The sequence below is a fragment of the Condylostylus longicornis genome, unplaced genomic scaffold (assembly GCF_029603195.1).
Source record: "Condylostylus longicornis isolate FDR11 unplaced genomic scaffold, ASM2960319v2 ptg000016l, whole genome shotgun sequence".
NCBI classification, from domain to species: Eukaryota; Metazoa; Arthropoda; class Insecta; order Diptera; family Dolichopodidae; genus Condylostylus; species Condylostylus longicornis.
The window spans coordinates 4,356,677-4,377,162 of NW_026577985.1; the positions used below are offsets into that span (position 1 = coordinate 4,356,677).

General features: G+C 26.5%; 3 protein-coding genes across 4 annotated transcripts; 2 read left to right on the forward strand and 1 right to left on the reverse strand.

Moving 5' to 3' along the window:
* Positions 1–892: 892 nt before the first annotated feature.
* Positions 893–8,972, reverse strand: LOC129605898 (uncharacterized). 2 transcript variants are annotated; one of them, XM_055515901.1, is made up of 5 exons: positions 8,792–8,972; positions 7,107–7,401; positions 4,842–4,904; positions 2,266–2,331; positions 893–1,374 (listed from the first exon to the last, which is right to left on the reverse strand). In XM_055515901.1, exons 1-5 carry the CDS (start codon positions 8,794–8,796, stop codon positions 1,132–1,134), a joined length of 672 nt encoding a protein of 223 aa, XP_055371876.1. In that variant the 5' UTR covers positions 8,797–8,972; the 3' UTR covers positions 893–1,131. The 2 variants fall into 2 exon arrangements, with proteins under 2 accessions (XP_055371876.1, XP_055371878.1); XM_055515903.1 differs by lacking the exon at positions 4,842–4,904.
* Positions 8,973–10,639: 1,667 nt separating this feature from the next.
* LOC129605947 (esterase GA18864) lies at positions 10,640–11,832 on the forward strand. The gene is made up of 2 exons (XM_055515981.1): positions 10,640–11,273; positions 11,326–11,832. Exons 1-2 carry the CDS (start codon positions 10,814–10,816, stop codon positions 11,718–11,720), a joined length of 855 nt encoding a protein of 284 aa, XP_055371956.1. The 5' UTR covers positions 10,640–10,813; the 3' UTR covers positions 11,721–11,832.
* A 1,183-nt stretch (positions 11,833–13,015) lies between these two features.
* LOC129605998 (dolichol-phosphate mannosyltransferase subunit 3) lies at positions 13,016–13,628 on the forward strand. The gene has a single exon (XM_055516041.1). It carries the CDS (start codon positions 13,174–13,176, stop codon positions 13,456–13,458), a length of 285 nt encoding a protein of 94 aa, XP_055372016.1. The 5' UTR covers positions 13,016–13,173; the 3' UTR covers positions 13,459–13,628.
* The last annotated feature ends 6,858 nt before the right edge of the window (positions 13,629–20,486 follow it).

Below are 20,486 nucleotides of genomic sequence, written 5' to 3' on the forward strand. Positions count from 1 at the left end.
TAACACAAAAATTTACATGTTTCGCAGCAAATCAGTATACAATTTATATTTATAACATACATACCTAAAATATTGTGAGAATACTTTTTTTTCGTTTTCTTTTTTTATCGTTAGAGTCTGGCTATAACTTGTGGCTTTGTATTATATAAATACTAATAGTATTTCTAATTCGTTAATATATACACATATAAGATGTATTAGAATTATACCAGCCTGCATGGAAATAAATAATAACAATAAAAAAATGTTGTTTGAATACATGGCTTTTTCAATACACTTTATTGATTGCAATTTATGAATGCAATACTTTATTTTATTATACATTTTTTATTCAACTTCAAATACTAAAGATTGCTAACTATATAACCAAAGCCAATTAAAAATTAATTAAAAATTTTTTTGTGAAAATTTAGATAACCATAAAAGACTAAAATAAAGTCTTACTCAGTTTTACACACGTTTCTTCAGGTCGCAACTCACACATAGAAATTTCGAGAATTATTTTTATTTTTGCAGAAAATTGATTGCAGAAAAAGGTTTCATTGCCTTTAAAAGAAAACTACTCTCCGGACTAGTATACAGAGCATAGTTGGATGTAGCTCCTAAATAGAGCACTATTGTGAAAATTTGTTTGATGAATTTAAATGTTAAGAATTTGAATTTTTTCCTATATTGGAAGTGTTATACATACATATATTAAAATATTATTAGATTTATTTGAAGTATATTACATGTTCTTAAAGTAAGGTACATGCTATTTATTTTTCTAAATATTTAAAGGTGATACATTGGAACTCAATGTAAGATTCACCCGTTTTAGCTTTAAGATTTCTTTGGTGGCGATACATTGAGACTCAAAGCGTTTTTGTTTCAGATAAGCACAAGATTTCTGTTTAGAAAATTTTAAATATAGTTTTTTATTAAAAAATTAATTATACAAATTCTAAAATAAGATATTTCATTTAATTTAGTCAGGAAAATGACCCCCAATGGAATCCAGAAAGCGTATTGGAAATACAAGTGAATTCTTACGATTATATCGACGTTATAATTTGTTCCATGAATTATTGTTCAACGTAAAAATTCTCTTCCGGTTGAATTAATTGTTCATTCAGATTCAAATGAAAGAATTCATTTAGTTTCTCTTTCCTCTTTTATTTTATTGTATACCAATTGCAATATTTCCATTTTTAAGTCCTCAAATATATTTTCCGATTTAATTTTCTTCAATTGACTGCATAAATAGTTGCAGAATTCTTTCTCCTTTGATACTTCCTTTAATTTTAATTGTTCAGTCACAAAATTTGTTGCTAGCGTAAGAACCTCTAGAGCTGAAATTTGTGCTTGTTTTTCCAACAGTTTATTCTGGGTTTTCTAAAAATGAAGAAGAAAAAAGATTTGGTCTGTTTAATATTTTATTAAAGGTTTTGAAATCCTTTTTTTTTAGTTTTCTAACCTAAAAGAGGACAATTACTGATAATTTTATAATTGAAAATTGCAATTTCTACTTTTGTATCAATTGTTTATACCCGTACGAGTGATTATTCGAAGGGTGTACTAAATTTGCCTTACCATTTGTAACGCTATGAAATAATGGTCTGTGATATATATAGCATATATATATAGAACTCTATTTAAATTGAATATGATTATTGAAAACACAGTACTGATATTTTTCATAAATTGCTATGGTAATACGACAACTTAAAGTCATAGTCTGTCCCATAGTAAGCTATGGCATGTTTTATCGCACATAGGACAACAAATTCGTACAGTTATCACAGAGTTGACACGACGAACTCTACTTTTTCTCGTTTATAATGTGTAGACTTTAGCAACATTGAAGTAATGGGTTTTAACCCTGCCATACTCGTAGTCCAAATTTGTTTTTATTGACGCAGATTGTAATCGGTAAACTAAAATAAGGTAGTACACTTAATCGCTCAAACCTCTTGTGTATCATCAACTAGAAAACCAAAAACGTGTGGAAATAACCTTATTATGGGAAAAAAAAGTTATTTCCACCTATATTTATTGCAGAAAATGCGTTTCTGTTCTATTAAGTTCTATTCACAGGACATAAAATTGAAAATTTGGAAAATATTTAATTATAGTAGGGCGTAATTTTATTAACAGGTTCAAGATATTTAAGAACCTATAAATACCTGTAAAAATAAATAAATAAATTTAAACAAAAATAGAACTGCAATTTACAAATTACTTTTCATTCATAAATTTGCTTTTACGTTTATAAAATTAACTTACAAATTGTTCTTCAGCTACGTGTCCATCATTTTCATCGTAAGAACCTTTTTCCTCGAAAGGCAAAGTCTAAAAGACAAAAGTATATAAATACTGCAATTATAAATAATTTTATTTTTATAATTAAAAAATATTTACAATAAATGAATATAAATATAATAAAATAATTTATATACATATGTATGCATATACATATGTAAATTATCTACTTTACGTAATATATATACATATGTGTAAATCAGCTACTTATTTACAAAACTGCCAAAGAGAGGCTAAATGTGTAAAATGTGCTTGTAATCATATGACAGGAGTCATAATCATATGACAAGAGGGATAATTGTCAGCCCAAATGTGCGAACTGCAACGAGGCACACCCTGCTAGATATCGAGTTAGTTGGGTTGCAAAAGAATTTCAAAAAAGAAGATTAAAAAAGATTAAAACCAAACAAAATCAAGTTAACCTTAATGAGCAAAGAGCTCCGAAAATAGCCAGAATAACAACACCTAGCAAAATATTAAAGGGAGTATTATATTCAAGCGCTTCAAAGTAAAACGGGATATAAGAATAATAATATGGAGCCTGAAAACAAAACCCCACAAATGAAAAGAACTGACAGCTGAGAACTGATAGAAAATAGGTACACTGAGGTGTATATACGGGAACACCGAAGAAATTTAGGTACGTGTAGTAGCTTAGAATGCTAATGGTGTTCTTAATAAGAAACAAGAATTAGATTTTTTTCTCAAAACGTGACATATAGATATTTGGTTGCTGTCGGAAACTCATTTGATATATAATACGAGGCTTAAAATAAAAGATTGCTATAAAGCGGTACATCCCAGCAATCAGCCGTGAGGATGTAGTGCAATACTAATAAAAAAAGTATAGAACATAATGAAGAATTCAAGATAGTAACAGCTGAAATTCAGCTTATTTCGATAAAAATTAAATCTACTAAACAGGACTTTAATGTTGGTACTGTATACATACTGTCCACCAAAATGCAGCATTAAGAAAATACCTTTAAAGATCTCCTGTACAAACGTGGACATAGATATCTAATAGGAGGTGACTATACTTCCTTTGGTTGAATCATCTCAACCAAAGGAAGAGAGCTAAAAAAAGCTATTCAAGAACTAGCTCGTTGCTATCACTCCACTGGTACTCCTGCTTATTGGCCTACGGACACTAACAAGAATCCTGATGTTATTGACTTTTTTATAACTTAAAAAAATATCAGAAAACTTTCTAAGCCTTGACGATAATTATGATTTTAATTCAGATCACTCTGCTGTCACATTAAAACTAAGTGAAAAAGTAGCTAGAACATTATATAAACCCACTTTGACAAACAGCTCTACAGATTGGGTGAGCTTTAAATGCGAAATAATAAACAATATTGACATAAATAACAATATACCATCAAGAGAATGAGTAGATTTTGAGTTAGAAAAATTTATTGAAATCATACAAAACACTGCATGGAACAATACAAAAATGTCAAAGAACAAACCGATAGCAAATAACTATCCTAAAGAAATAACTGAATTAATAGGTGAAAAGAAAACAACCAGACGTAGATGGCAAAGTTCGCGTTACCCTGATGAAAAAACCGTTTTAAACAGATTTTCCCAGGTGCTTAAAAGAAAATTCCAAGATTTTAAATCGGCAACATATGAAAATTTTATAAAGAGCTCGCCAGCTATGGAAGGCGGCAAAGAGCAAAAAGAGACCGACTAAGCAAGCTCCGCCACTGTCAAAAGCAAATGGCAGTTGGGCGACAATATATAGAAAGCCGAGTTATTTGCTGATCACTTAGAAAGTATATTCACACCAAACGGAATAACATCAGATGTGAGTTTAATAGAATCTATTGCTCGAGAAGCAAGTAGAAATTGCGGAAGAGATAAGATCCCTGAAGTTGAAAAAATCGTCAGGTTTTGATCTTATTTTTGCGGAAGTACTGAGAGAACTACCAGACGAGGCATTGAAACATTTGACGAAAATCATGAATGCAGTTTTTTTTTCAATAAAAAAAGATTAATAAATTCTAATTGCTATAAATCCTAAAATGTTTGATAATAGTTATGAAACTGCTTCGTTCAGAAATATTTAACAAATTTTCAACCTTTTAAAGAGCCATACATGCTAAAGTTACATTTTTCTTTTTATTTCTACTTTCATGTATTTTTAAATTTAATGTATGTATTTTTCAATTTAAAGTTATTTTTATTGACGCGGATTGTAATGGTAAACTAAAATAAGGAAGTGCTTTTAATCCTTCCAACTTCTTGTATTTCATCAACTAGAAAAACTCAAACAAAAAAGTGGAAATACCGTTATTATAGGAAAAAGATTGCTTCCACATATATTTATTGCAGACAATGTGTTTCTATTCTATTAGAATTTATTCAAACGATATAAAATTGAAACTTTGGAAATATTTAATTATAGTAGGGCGTAATTTCATAAACAGATTTAGGATTTTCAACAATCTTTAAATATCTGTAAAAATAAATAAATAAACTAAAACAAAAATGGAACAGCAACTAACTTTTGCGTTTGCAAAATAACTTACATATTGTTCTTCAGTTACATGTTCATCATTATCGTAAGAACCTTTTTCCTCGAAAGGCACAGTCTGAAAGTCAAAAGTATGTATATGTTACAATTATAAAAATAATTATTTTTATTATATGAAAATTTATAATTAATGAATATAAATCTAATAAAATAATGTGTGTATGAATGCATATATATAAATTATTTGCTTTACATATATATACATACATATATATAAATTATTTACTTATTTAGAAACCCGTTAAAATCTTGTTAAATAACTCTTTTTTTTCAACAAAAAAGATTAATAGATTCTAATTGGATTAAATCTTCTCTTACGTAGAAATAGATTCTACGTTAATGTTATAAGATAAAATATGTTCTAAAAATTTTAAACTGTATTCAGTACAATGATTCAGAGAAATAGTTGTTACTAAAATTATACAAAATTTTTATTAATTAATGTAATGCAATCTAACAGGAAGATGCATTTTATACAATTAAAATTTTTGCCTTATATCTATTAAAATATTAGTTCGTTTGTTATGCTAGTTCCAGATAAAGAGGAAACTTAGCCAAAGCTGCATATGTCCAAAGATGTGATGCTAATTCCTAAGCAAATTTGAAAGGTAGCTTTCTAGTTTGAAAGAACTAAAAAGAAAAATTTATTTTAGAAGAACTTGCATTTGCTAAATTTCACAAACCTTCAGAACTTCTGTCTTTTACATACAAGAAAGCAAAAAGGTCGTCTCTTAATTTAAAATCAAAACTAATTGTTCGGTATAGCACACAAATAATCTATATAGCACACCTATGAGTCAAAAATATTATAGAAAACTTTTTATTTTAGACTTTGATTTTCGAATTTGTAAACCTTTTTTTCGATTAAGTTCTTAATCAGTACATAAAACATGGCATGCATAACGGGGTATAATTACAGAAATTTCGCAAAATCAATAAAGAATAGTGTCATTTTATTTTTCTACCTTCCGTTTTTTTTATTTTTCAACTTTTAAGAAAATTTAATTAAAATAATATAAAATATTTAAATATGCATATTATATATATGAACATATGTACTTAAACCAAAAGTAGACATAATAGATCCTTACGCAACAAAATATCAATTTTTGAAAGTTCCAAAATAGAAATTTCTAGTGTAAAAAAAAATTAAAGTGTTTTATAGTCCCCTATTTTACGTAATAAAAGTGCACATCTGATGGTATGTTTTTGTTTAATAGATAGTAAAAATCATTTATTTACATACATACATATGTATTTTTAAATAAATATGTAACAAAAATTTTTTCTTGTTCTTGTTGTGAAATCGGTGTCTTTTAATCATGTGATTTCGAGTTTCTATTGGAAAAAAAATTGCTTAAATTTTGATAATTTTTATATCAAAACAAAATTGGGAATTTCGTGAACAAGAATCAAGAATATTTCATATCAAGAATTCAAAAACCAGCCCGATTTTCAATTCCAATTTTAATCAAATATATTTCTCACTTCTTAAAACAGTTTTATTATACAGTGAGAACATAGCATGACAAAACTTTGCTAAGTTTTGGAAGGTTTTTCTTTTAAATACACTTTAAACAGTAAAATATAAAACCATAAAAAAGTTTGATGGAGACATAAATATATTTTAAAAAGGTCTTTTCTTTCTTAAAAACATGTATAAAATCCACGTTTTTGCCTTTCACGAATTCTATGCCCTGGTCTGTTGTTGTTATTGCGTGGTAAATACACGTGGTAAATACACAAATTGGCCTACTTATATTATTATTCAGCTAAAAAATTTTTAGAACTTGAGATTGTATCACCACTTTGTATATAGTAGACAATTTTTTTTATATCGTCAATAGAGCTACTTTTTTTGAGTGCGCTATTTTAAATTAAAAAACTTAATACTCTCGACCTCAAAAGAGTAGCTGGTTGTGTACATGCTACTTTTCATTAAAATGTAAATTCAATATATGTACATATATAAATATAAATATAAAAAAAACTTAACTCTTTTTATATAAAAAGTTTTCCTTGACCATACCTATTGTTTGTTAATTGTTAAGGAAAAGCTAACGCATTGTGTTCTTATAAAATTACAATTACTACAAATGATTATTATACAGATTAGAAATTTTAAATTTTCGCAGTAAATACTTTCGTTTTTACTGGAAAAACTTGGAAAGAGATTTGTACTGCAAATAATGTTTCATCTCTACAATTATCTCTAGTAAAAGATAGTTTATGTTCTAAAATAATTTAACAAAAAAACAACCTCTTTAACATCAATTTGTGGCAAATTGTTTTCTGTAATAGATGAAAATAAACTAGATTGTGTTTTCGAACTGAATGTTGCTGCTATATGCCGTTTACTTTTAGAATGCCTTTGTACTTCGCTTCTACCCGCAGTTCCGTTGTAATTACAGATGGTACAAAAATAATAAAAATCTCCTTTTTTGCTTTTGTTCAGCCATTCAAATTCGCTCTCCCAGGTTTCTTGATATATTTTCTTTCTATGTTTTTTCCCTTTTTCAGGTGTTATAAATTCAATTTCTTTTAACCTACGCAAACTAATAAAGAAAATTTTAAGAATTATGTACACTTAATAAACTTGTATGCAGTATGGAAAAGTAGCTTATTTTGATATAAGCTGAAATTGAAATTTGACTGTAGAAAGATTCAGATTTCTTTGCTTTTGCAATACTAAAAAAACTTTTCATTTGCAACAAGCTTAAAAAAAATTAACTAGATTGAATAACAAGTTTTAGAAGTTATTATTAATTACTAAAACAGTGTTAGAATTAATAGTAAAAATTAAAAACTTTTTCTAGATTTTTATCAGAAATTCGTCCTCAAAAGGATCAAATTATCCAAAATATTAGTTTTAATAGTCAAAAGAAAAAAAAACACCGCGAAATTACATAATTATGGACCTTTTTGAATAATGAACAAGGAAAGTGAAGTATAATTTAAAAATATTACTAATTAGAATGTACTTTTGTTATTAATTAATACCTATGAATATTATACCTATGTAGTATGTATGTATGTGCATCTAAGATGGTAAATCAATGTAAGTAAAAAATAAAAATACAAATATTAGAATGCTGCTATAAAAAATATAACAATGAAGTTTCTGTTGCAAATCAATGAAAAAATCTTTAAAACTTCCGAGCTTTAAAATCGTTGTAATGTAATGTAAGTATCTGGGCTGATTGAAATTAAAGAATTCTAAATTAAAGATTGAGTTTTAAATTAAAGATTGAAATTCTAACATAAACAATTTGAAGAAACATTAACGGAAAAAATCATTACAATTAATATTATCAAATAATTGAAAAATCAATATCAGTAATTGAAAAATTGAAAAAATTTTCAATTAATTCATCTCAATCAATCATCTCGGTTCATTTTTCTCAAATTATACTTAATAAGATTCATCTAAGCATTTATGTATCTATCTTGTTATATGATTTTGTTATGATTAACTTCCTGTTAATTATAACAAAATGATTTAAATATGTTTCAATGTCAAAATTTATAAAAATATTTGAGTCGTCGAATTTTCTGTTGATAAGGATGAAACTGGCACAATAGGTAAAATTGTAAACTATCTCATATAGTAATCGTGTAATGTTTTGTATTTAAAAAAAAGAAAATTTTTATCTCTTGAATTGTCATTTTATATATGTATCTCTTGAATTGTCATTTTACAGTTTCCTATTCTTGCTTCTATTGGGTTTTTAAATCTTAATAAATTAAAAATACAAATATCAATAATCAACAAAAATCAGTTTTGATCTGATCTACAAATATTGAAAAAAGTAAGTTTTATGTTACAAATACATTTTGTTTATAGTTGGAAATAAATCTTGTATAAACAAGAATACACAAAACAGTAGTATTGAATAAAAGCTACCATCTATACTGCCATGACACATTAAATAATTAAATACGTACCTCATACTTAAAAATAAATAAGGAAATGATAAAACAATTTAGGTAAACTATTATACATTTAGAAAAGAAAACATTTATATATTTAATTTTAAATTTTATATGACTGATGTCAAATATATTATTTAATGCTTTGATATAATAAAAACATTGCTCTCAAGCTCAGCTGTGTTTACTATTTAGTACTGACTGCAGACTGACTGCTGAGCTGATAAATATTAAAAAAGTGTTAACGTTTAGAAAAAAAGAGAAAGTTCTACCCTTTATCCTCTATTACATACATCAATTATTCGTTGTTTTGTTTGTTCATAAGTCATAGTAATTTTAATTTGAAATAAAATACACTTAATTCAGTGCTGCCAAACGTATCTTTTTCATGGCATTTTTTATAAAAGGAAATTTAAGAAAAATTAAGTACACAGGAAATGTCATTAACTATAAGATGCTGTGACTTCAAAAATGCAGTACAAAAAGTTTTAAAACAGTTTTAATACAGTTTTACTACCGCCGCAAAGCTTTTAATACCACTGCGTTGTATTAAAAATACGAAAGCTTTTACTACCTTTTTGAACATGAATTTGACGATCTATAAACTTTTTGACGTTTAGTAATTTTCAAAAACAGTTTTCTAAATAAATTCTTTCTCATAAGATAACCTTATGGAAATTAGTAACTTCTTTTGTTCAAAAGACCACTTCTTATTTCTGAAATTTACAAGAAGAATAATATTTGAATATTTATCTGTAAAGAAAATTATTAAAGCTTACCCTGCTTCTTCCATTTTCAAAGAACAAATCCAAATGTAACAAAAGTTGTTGAAAACTTTCAATTAGAATATAAAAATGTAATGTCACACACAAAAATATTACTTTTGCTTTTACATAATGAACGTTACCAAAGTTTAAAAAAAAATAGCTCATTATACTAAATTTTAGAAAAAAACTGGACGGCTTACAATTTTCTGTCAAAAATTAGCTTTTGTTTATTTATTATTTAACACTGGTAACATATTTATGACATGTATATAAAATGCAGCCTAAATTTTTTCGCTACTCTCTCTGCTTTTATTTTACGTATCCACTACATTTATTTTACATTTTTGAATATGATACAACGTCAAGAGCTTTTATAATACATTTTTGAATATGATACATTGTAGCAAATACGTTTTTACTGCATTTTTGAAGTCACAAATGCTAAAGACAGTTTTTATGCCAGGTAATTTATTCTGTTTTTTTATGCTAGCTTTTCACTTTGTTCATATCTACAATTAAATCTGAATCTGATGAAAATCTGATGTGTAGTCGAATTTTAATATCAAAAAATCTGATGAAAAAATAGAAATATATCCGATTACCATTAGATTTTTAATATTATTATTAAAAGCAACGAGTTTCTTTGAAACCAAATAAAAGTCAAAATCGAAAAAAAAATAAAATTCGAATTTCATTTTTGATACAAAGTATTCTTTTTTTTGAAAACTGAAACTGAAAATGAAATTAACTTTCTTTTTAAATATTTATTTAAATTCGTCTTTGATTTGAATCGCAAGAAAATTTGAATGTCAAACTTGATATAAAGATAAAAAGATTGAAATTGACAACACTTTTTTAATTGAAGCAAATTGCAGTGTTGTAGCAAATTATGCTGAATTGCAGCAGAAATATGCAGTTGCTACCAAAACGAAAGCACTTAGCGAATAAAATGGTTACTTTTTTTGATAGAAACTTCAATTGTTTACATGTTTATATTATGTGATGTGAACGAAAATAAAGAAATTTCTCTTGAAACATTGAATTACGAATGATTTTTTCAAAAGTTTTCGGTAAAACTATGTCGGTGTGCGGAAAAAGAAACATTTTTAATCACAAATCTCTCCGCGGAAGTTCCGCGGATTATTTTTTCTTTTGAAAACGCTGCCTTTTGTCAAACCAAAAGTTATGTCAAAGTTAATATAAATTAAAAACCAAAACAGAACATTAAATTGAATTCATACAATCTTATTTGCTGAAGTACAATATAAATATGTTTAATAAAGCTTCTTCAAGTACAACTGAACAAATAAAAAATCAAAGTAAAAAACTCAAGCTGGAAATATCTGAGAGGGTACGAGTGCTTTGTTTACATGGTTACCGGCAAAATGGCGATTCTTTCAAATCAAAGTTAGGGTCACTAAGAAAACAAGTTTCAAAGTATGCTGATTTTGTTTTTATATCAGCACCTCACGTGGCAGAACAATTAGATAAACCTGAAGAAAATGGATCGAACATGATTGTAGAAAAAGACCAACTAAGTTGGTGGTTTAATAGTGAGGATGGAAAAACTTTTAAGGCTACTAATCGGAATGCAGTTGCATACAAATTTGAAGAAAGTGTACGTTTTGTGGAAAATATTTGGATGGCTGAAGGGCCTTTTCAGGGCTTGTTAGGGTTTTCTCAAGGTGCATGTTTCGTCGGTTTAATTGCCGGATTGGCGAAAATGCATAGTAAATATAAATTGTTAATTAATTTAAATTACCGCAGCTTTTTAATTTTTAGTGACGAAAATAAGACCGAATTTCGTGATTTTATCATCTGGATTTATATCAGGGAGTTTAGCTCATGTAAATTATTTTGATGAACCTATAGAAATACCTTCTCTTCATATTTTTGGGGAATCCGATGATATCGTTACGCCACAAATGAGCAAAGCTTTAGCAAAACATTTTGAACATTGTGAAATTTTAACACATCCCGGTGGTCATTATTTTCCAGCGACAGCGGTTCAAAAACCTATTTACCTTAATTTTTTCCAAGATCGTTTACAAGACTATTTAGAAGAAAAAGAATTGAGCAGAATGAAAGCAGAAGGTCTACTAAAATTTGAAGTTAGTGACAATAGTGATATTAGTGAAAATAATTTTCCAGATGCAGAGGATTCTGATGAGAGTTGATTAGTGACAAAGAATACTAATTGTTTTTTATTTCATTTTAATATTTACTAAAACTATAGCACACATAAAAAGATCAAATGCAATATAAAAGTAAATTAAAGTAAAAACAAAAGTTTATTGTTATTATTATGTAGTTTTTTTATTTTTATACATGAAGTGATGCAGCTAATGACATTTAATGTCACTGGTTTGTCAAAAAACTCGAGGTACGATTCTCGTATTCGTTTTGTCACTGAAAATCGATTGTCGTTAAAATTAAAATTCCAAAGTTAAAGATTGCAACTTCAGCTAAAATTTTTTTGTTTATACTGTTTATAAATTCTGAAACTCCTAAATAATTAGTCGTTCGAAAATGACAGGAATAACATTGTTTATGAAATTAAAATTTTTTTGAATTTAAAATTAAAAAAAGTTTCATGCGGCTGTGACAAAATTTAAACGAGAAGTCTGGCCTACAATTTTCACATTACTTTATTACAGATTGGGCTTCCGAACTAATTTTATTACAGGCAGTAATTTCTGAACGATCTATATTTTCACCGCATATAGAGTGAATTTTCGAACGTACTACAAACTAGAACTATTCTAGAACTGAATAAACGAAAATCCCTACATATTAGGGCTGTCTAGTGGTGGAATGTTTTTAAAAACTCTTTCAGAAAAATGAGAGAAGATGATGACGTCGTAAAGTTTTTTCATCTTTTGTAAAATAAAATTTAGTGTTTTGGACCTTCTTCTTTCTAAACTTCTAAAATCATAAATTGGTGAAAACACATGTTCTTTTTTATGTATGTTAGGTTTGTTTAATAAATATTTTCAAATGCAACGGCGGATGATTTTCGTTGTTAACTCAGACAAACAACGAAACGGAAAAATCAATTGTAAAATATTTTGCATTAGATATCACACATATATGCAAACATGTAAAGTCAAAAAAGAGAAATCTATAGCAGCAATTTCGCTCGCTTCTAGCATAATTTTGAATGGTTTTTTCCAAAAATTTTACAAAAGTTGATCTTGTATAAGTTGGTCAGTTAAAGAATTTACTCGTATAGCTTACATAGCAATACGAGTAAATTCGTTAACTGTGGAGTTTTAACCTCTCTAAGTGTTCAGGCCTGCATTTCTGTCAACCGTGATGCATGTCCTAAGACTTTCCTATAACTATTTATAATACTTTGGTTTTGTGGCAATCCTTTCCAATTATCGATTCTCGTTTATCAAAATTGAAGATTTTAAAACTTGTGTGTCGATTAAATCAGATATGTCACTCCCAAATAAGGAATTATATGACATCTAAACTTCAGTTTGACTTTTTGTAATAAATTTTATAAGCCAAATGCTTAATATTTTGTTTTGGTTAATTAAATAGTTTGCATTTATATAGTTGTATTGGTTAATCAAAAGTTATAGACAGTAATATTAAAATTAGTAAAAATAAGGAAAAAACAAAATGACTAATTTAATGAGATGGTTACTGTACATGAGTTTCTGTTTAATTCCGTATTTTGGAATAGTTTTTGAAGTGATAAGATCACCTATATTGAGTGATTGGATGTTTGAAATTAAAATATTACCATTTGTATTCGTTATATTATTTGGATTATACGCTATTATCACTGTACTTTATCGCACCTTTACATTCAATGACTGTCCAGAAGCGGAAAAAGAAATACAAGAGCAAATTATAGAAGCCAGAATAGATTTGATTTCAAAAGGATTTAAATTCAGGGATTGAATTATTTCTGTGTTGTAAAAGTAAAATGACCTTTAAATAAAAGTAATAAATGCTTTATAATTTTTATAATAAAATGTAGTGATATTGAAGACTTGTAAAATTCCAATAAATTTGGAAAACCTTAAAATTTTATTAAAAAATTTAGGTTTTCGAAGCAATGCCGATTGAAATATTTTTTAATTTTTTCATGAAACTTTTGAGTATTCTTTGTGACTCTCACTTTTTTTAGTATAGTTTTAAAAGCTATCTTAATTATAATTATTTTTTTGCTTTTGTTATTCAATTTCTTATTCAAAAACTACTCCTTAATAATGTCATATACTTACATATGTATATCTATCAGGCCAAGAAGCTCAGAGAGTAAATTAAAAATAAATTCCAAATTTATATGGAGTTTAAATGGAAGGGTTGTCGGAATTTATTTGTGTTAAGGAAATTGATCAATGTTTTTAGCTCTACTGATTTTACATATTTTTTTAAATTTAAAATTCAAATTTCAAAAAAGTCGGTTGGTAAATGCCATCTGAAAAATACATTTAAAAAAATAAAATTGCAATTTTTAGCGCAGACAACTGCTTGTCTTCCAAATGGAAGGGTACTGAATTACAGAGTAAAATTTTGAATAAGAAATAGAATTTAAGAAGAAATTAATAAAAAGAAAAAAAGTAATTATTATAATCTAGATCAACGAATTAGAAATACTAAAGGAAGGAGCATGTTTATTTCTTTCGCGCTTACACTCTCTAAAATGTTGTCTTTTGAAGAAAACATAGCGAAGCCAAAAACTTCAGGTAAGTGTCTTTCGTTGTTCCGAGCATTGTCAAACTAAAATTAACATTAAATTTTGTGAAATTAAATTTTGAGAACTAAAAAAAAATAAAAAAAATGTGTGAAAAATATATAATTGCTTTGAAAAAATTTATAAGAAAAAAATTTAAAATAGAAAAAGGAGAAAAAACTTTGTACGGAGAAAGAAGTGTATAGGTCCAAATTGTTGTTCACATTTAAAAAAGCAAAATGGAAATTTCCCACCGTATGTAACGTATGTGAGTATAATTTATATTAATAATTTAATGAAATATTTATTTAATAGTTATTCAATATAATTCGTAAATTTCTCATCTTTTAATGTTGGAAAGAAAACTTGTTTTTGTTTTTTATACTAAAATTAGTTCGAATGAATGACAAACAGAAGCTGATTCTTTTTTCTAGGCAAAATTAGTTTGTTTGATAAAATGTTGCATACATACAATATTTTAAATTGGTCTATTCTTTTTATATAATTGCAGTTTTCCTAGAAGTAATGAAATGAAAGGAAAGTGGGCTGGAATTATTAATAAAGAAGTTTGCATTTCAAATATTTTACCAAATAGTATTATGTATTCAAAACATTTTGAATCAATATATAAAAAGAAATTATATGGTAAAATTTATTTATTGCCATATGGTGTACTTAATTTTCAGATAATAAAATTGTTTTGTTAAATTTTCTCTTTATAGAGTGAAGATTTGGTCAATAAACAAATATATGAACACGTACTGACGCTGTTGAAGTAAAATAAAATAATATTAGTGTGAATTACTTATAAATTATACTTATTGTTAAATAATGAGGAAGAACACGACAACATACCATCTATTTCAGTGAGTAAAAATCATAATAAATATTAAAATAATTAATATTTGTCAAAAATTATACTGTTTCAGATTCACTAAAATATACATACATATATGTATTTATATTAATTGTTATTAATATTGTTTAAAGTAGTTCGATAAAATTGTCAAATAAAACTAATAATGTAAGAAATTTTTTAACAAAATACATACATATGTTCATTTTAAAGAGTAATAAAATATTGTGATATGTGCTTTTTGCAATTTATAAAAAAAAATTATTCAAAGAGAAAAAAAAATAATGAGTTTTTTTTAAATTTTACAGATTGTATTTAAAATTAAAAAAATATTTTTTTGTTTTGTTTTGCTTATCCTTCTTACAAATTACACATATTTTATAGTTGAAGCCGGATAAGAAAATAACAGAAATACGCCCTTGTTATGACTTTAGCAATGGTCGGGGCAAAGAAAGAGACAACTAGAAAAATTTTGGCTTCATTCTTTTTCAATTTTTTTTTTCCTTTGGTATTTCTAATTCGTTGGTAAATGCCAGAACCCTATTTAAATTCAATATGATCAAGGTACTGGTTCAAGTAGCTGCGGTATAACTTCAAAAGTTTTTGGTATTATCTCAGAAACTATAAAAGCTGCGGTATGGAAATTTCGCACAAGCAATATATTAGTAAAGCCAATGTGTTTGACAAGAGTCATTGAAATTGCTTGACTCCTTCTGGTAGCTGCCATACAACTTCAAAATTTTTTTGCTATTATCTCAGAAATTATTGGAATTAGAAAATGTTGAGGATACAGTACTGAAATTTCGCATAAATATGGTTATACGGCAACCAAAACAAAAAGTCATAGTCTGTCCCATAGTAAGGATTGTTTGAAATTGAATTAAGATATCGCATTTTGAAATTTAAAAATGCGATGTTACGAGAAATTTCTGAAATGTCTTCAAGTTTTCAAAAATGCTGCTACTGCAGTTTAATATTTTTAAAATCAGTGCTTTGTAGTTAAAGCTGTTCTTATTAAATATGTACATATGTGCATTGCAATCTAACAACTAAGTTAGACCTGGTTTTCAGAAGAACCATTATTTTGTTGTATAAAATAATTAAAAATTTTTTTTTATTGTATGCTGTTTGCTAATTATTTTTTATTACTTTGTGAATATAAAAGCGATGGGAAATATTTTGTGTTAACTGTAACTTTAGTAATATTAATAATAATAATTATAATAATAACAATAATTTTCTAGTATTTCTTGCATAAATTTTTTCCAATAACTCTTTGAATATTTCCAAATTAGTTTTCTCGAAAATTCTCGAACTATTATATACATACACATATATAAAACATGTAATTGCGCAATTTTACATCGAAAATTTTGGAAGAAAAATATTTTTTTTTTCTTTTTTTTTGAATTGATATACCAAGTTGGAATATGTTTTATTTCTGTCTATGATGAACAAGTTTATGTGCTCATATATTTCATTGATAGGTCATACTGAACTAGAAAAATTACATAAGTTGACAAACCAGTTAAAATCTGTAAACATAAGTAATTAAAGTTTGATTATTTATAGTAATATAGTGTTTTTACAGATCCCAAACTGATTAAATCTAGCTCTATCATCCCACATACAGTACGTACACGGTTTTTTATCATCAACTGCAGCAAAAATCTGTTGATCTTAAAAAATATTGTAGGTAGGTAGGTGTGTGCATATATGGTTTTAAAAATTGATTTGCTACTATGATATAGTTGGAAAATGATACTGATATTATATTAAATGTAAGGTATAAGGCATACGAGTAAATAAATAACTACGAGTACATAATATGTACATTGTATTAGGTGTGTCTGGTTTTAAGAACTTTACGAGTATAAAGCTTGAAAAAACTCTGAAAAGAAAGAACACTACAAAGCTACATACAAAGCTATAATACTTTTTGTGAAAGAATAAGAGAATATGTACCGTTTTGTTGGATAAATTTTTTGAAAATCGGCGTTTGTTACGTGTTTTATAAAGTTTTAAATAGTTTTTACAACTTTTCCGTTTAGTTCATTTCTTTTTTAAATCAGAATTTTTTTTTCTTTGTGAAAAATGACGTCATTGTTTTCTCTTTTTAAAGTTTTTTCAAGTTTTAAACCAGACATATATATTATCAATATACAAATGTATATTGATTTTTCTCAGTATCAGGGCCTTGTTTTGTTGGATGTGTATGTCTACGATAAAAATTTAGGTACGTAGGTATGCCGCAAATTCTTTAACGTCAAAATTTTGATTTTAGTCTGCAAACTGTCTGAAACTAAAACTTTTACGGACAGAAATCTAGTAAACTTTTTACCCGTAATTGACTTTGAATTTTGATCATCCGTAAACGTCAAAACAAAAAAAAATTTTTTTTTAGATTTAAAATAATTTTATACTTACATATTAAAAATTAACAATAAAAATATTTTTTATATTATTTTCAACGTAATGATAGTCACTCAACACATCAAATTTATTTACTGAATTACTACGTCAGACTGTCTGCATGTAAAAAAAAAAATCTACAATTTTGACGTTTAATTGACTTTTTTTAAACGTTTAAGAATTTAAACTTTGACTCAAAGTAAAAACGCAGTAGAGTATTCGTAAACTCAGACAACTCAGATTTTGTAAAATTTGGCGTTTAAGAATTTACCAATGTAAATATCAACTCATATTGATTGCACCTTGAACGTTCTTAGATATTTATAGAATTTCTTTATTATGTACATATCATGTATTATGTATGTATGTATGTCAATAAATCATAATATAAAAATAAGAATTTTCATAAGAATTTTCTTTGTATTAATAGTTTTCAATTTTTTCTACTTTATCATTTCTTCAGTAGTAGTTTTATAAGCAAAAAAAATTTTGGTAAAAATTTCATTTTTTTCAAACTACATAATATGCATGAACATACAGAAGACATGCGTTACAAAAAACTCGTCTAGAAGCAAAATTTATGTTTACAATTGAATAATGAGAAAATTTAGGTATAAGTAACGAAAATCATGCAATGATGTGTTTGTAAGCAACTCCGACAGCAGTACATACAGACATACATATTACGGTCGCCTGTACACTCAAGCCCCTTTAATCTTGTTACCTAATTATTCAATATATTATTACATATAAAAATATCAAACATATTAAAATTATGTACCAAACTTTCCGTAAGTTGATTTTGTGGCCGTAAATCGTTTAATATTAAGGCAGTGTGGCCCTTCTGAAAAATAAAAAAACCAACTGTTTGAAAAAAATTAAACTTTGTATTTTTAAATAAAATATCTTTCTAGTTTGTAGGAACTTTATCATCATTTTAAAATACCGTTACTTCAATAATGCTTTATAAAAAGTTTAAGTACGGTATTAGTACGATTGTACTACCGTCTCAGAGCTTTCAATACCTTTACATTGTAAGAAAAAACTGCTAATATTAATACATACGTTGAGTTTGTTTAAAAATTTCAATTTAAAGTTCTGTGCAAATGCTTATTTTTAAAAAACGTTACCAAATCATTAAAAATATAGAATTTTTATGCAGTATTGTAGAAAAAAAATTTAATAACTAGCACTTTATTGCTGAAAATAAATGCTAATTTATTTAATTGGTTATTTGTGGCAATATTTATATGACAAGGTATAAGAAAAGCATGCTCGATATTTTCGACACCCAATTTGGTTTTATTTTACGTATCCACTACGTATAGAACAAGAGCTTTTACTACAGTTTTTGGAATGTGATACTTAATCAAGTTTACGTCGTCAGCGCATTATTGGGCGTCGTCACGGATATTCGGGTTACTATTTTTCTAAAATGAGAGAAGTGCTCAAAGAATATTTTAACCATTGTACATAAAGAACAATTTAATAGATAAAAATAATCCTCCTGGTATCGTACATATTTGTTTAAGAAATCTTAACATGCCGAAAGTACGGTTCTGGATAAAAGGAGAAACATGTTTATGTATGTTTGTTTTCTGAGTTTTTTCTTCAAAAGTTCAAATCTCAACTCGCAAGTTTAACCTTAAATTCATTGAATATTTTTAACTTTTTTGCTATTTTGTAGTGGGAGAGTACGTATGTATGTATGTATATATCTATATGAAAGAATTTTATTAATACCTACATACATACATATGTATGTAGATATGTATATAATTTAAGAAAAAAGAATACGGCAATTTCATGGAAAGATTTTTTTGATTTTTAGTATTGTGACAACATAATTGTATATTTTATACCACTATTGCTAAAAAATAAGAGTTAAACTGAATAATATTGCCATGTTTCATCTTTGATAAATTGTCATCCTCTCTCAGGAGCAATGTTCCCGTTTTGATATCTTTGTGCAAGAATTTACACTTTTTAAGATCTTGTGCACCTTTCTTTTTTTGCACTTTTTTTTTAAATTTTGAATTTTTTTTTAATCCCAAAAACAAAGTTCATATATTTGACATATAGTTATACTATTCCATATATGGTTGACTTTCTAAAACTAAAGTTTGTTACTTTTATAAATATGAAAAGACAAAGTAAATTGTAAGTTATTTTACGAGATAAAATGTTCTTTAAAAATTTTTAAGTTTTCGAAGTAAAGTCAGATTTTAATAAAGAAAATTTGACATTCGATACTGAATACAACAAAACTTTTGAAGAATATCGTATCGCGTCTCGTCATTTGAATAATTTTTTGAAAATAAAAATTTTTCTAAAAATAATTGCATTGCTTTTTCGTGCAAACAACTAAAAAAAAAATTTATATTTTATTTAGTGCAGCTTCTTCACAAAGTTATTGTAAAAGTAAAATTTTGCACTTTTTTTTTGCAAACGGAACTTTTTTTTGGGCATTTTAAAATTTCCCAACGGGAACACTGCTCAGGAGCCGTAAATTTTGGTCATGTTAAGCACGAAACAACTTACAAATTATATAAATGGTGCACATACATGTATATACAAACATAGGTACATAGATATTTTAATAAATTGTAAACATACTCACTTCAGCTACAATTGTATTATTTGATTGCAAAATTAATAGAATTTTTCCACCATGCAACAAAATCCATAAAACTGTGTAAAAAAATAATGGCAAATCTTCTTCAGTAATGATTTTGCTATCCAAATATGTATAAAATTGGAATATTTGAATACTTAAAATTAAAAATGATCCAATAAATGTCATTACTATCAAGAATCCAAATGCACTTGTAATATTTTTAGTTAAATTTTCTAAATTTGAAAATAATATTCTCAAATAATTTAAATTGAAATGAATGTTATCTTTTTCATTTTCATATTTCGTTAATTTGTTTGAATCATAAACAATATTCTTTAAATTACTTTTTTTATAAGAAGAATGTT

Bases quoted from the DNA above. Each gene is read 5' to 3' on its own strand.
- LOC129605947 (XM_055515981.1), top strand. From the start codon at position 10,814: ATGTTTAATAAAGCTTCTTCAAGTACAACTGAACAAATAAAAAATCAA. The intron at 11,274-11,325 runs GTAAATATAAAT...TTTAATTTTTAG, and splicing joins CGGATTGGCGAAAATGCATA to TGACGAAAATAAGACCGAAT.
- LOC129605998 (XM_055516041.1), top strand. From the start codon at position 13,174: ATGACTAATTTAATGAGATGGTTACTGTACATGAGTTTCTGTTTAATT.
- LOC129605898 (XM_055515901.1), bottom strand. The intron at 4,905-7,106 runs GTTGTTTTTTTG...TTTGACTTTCAG, and splicing joins CACAAATTGATGTTAAAGAG to ACTGTGCCTTTCGAGGAAAA. The intron at 1,375-2,265 runs GTAAGTTAATTT...CTTCATTTTTAG, and splicing joins ACGTAGCTGAAGAACAATTT to AAAACCCAGAATAAACTGTT.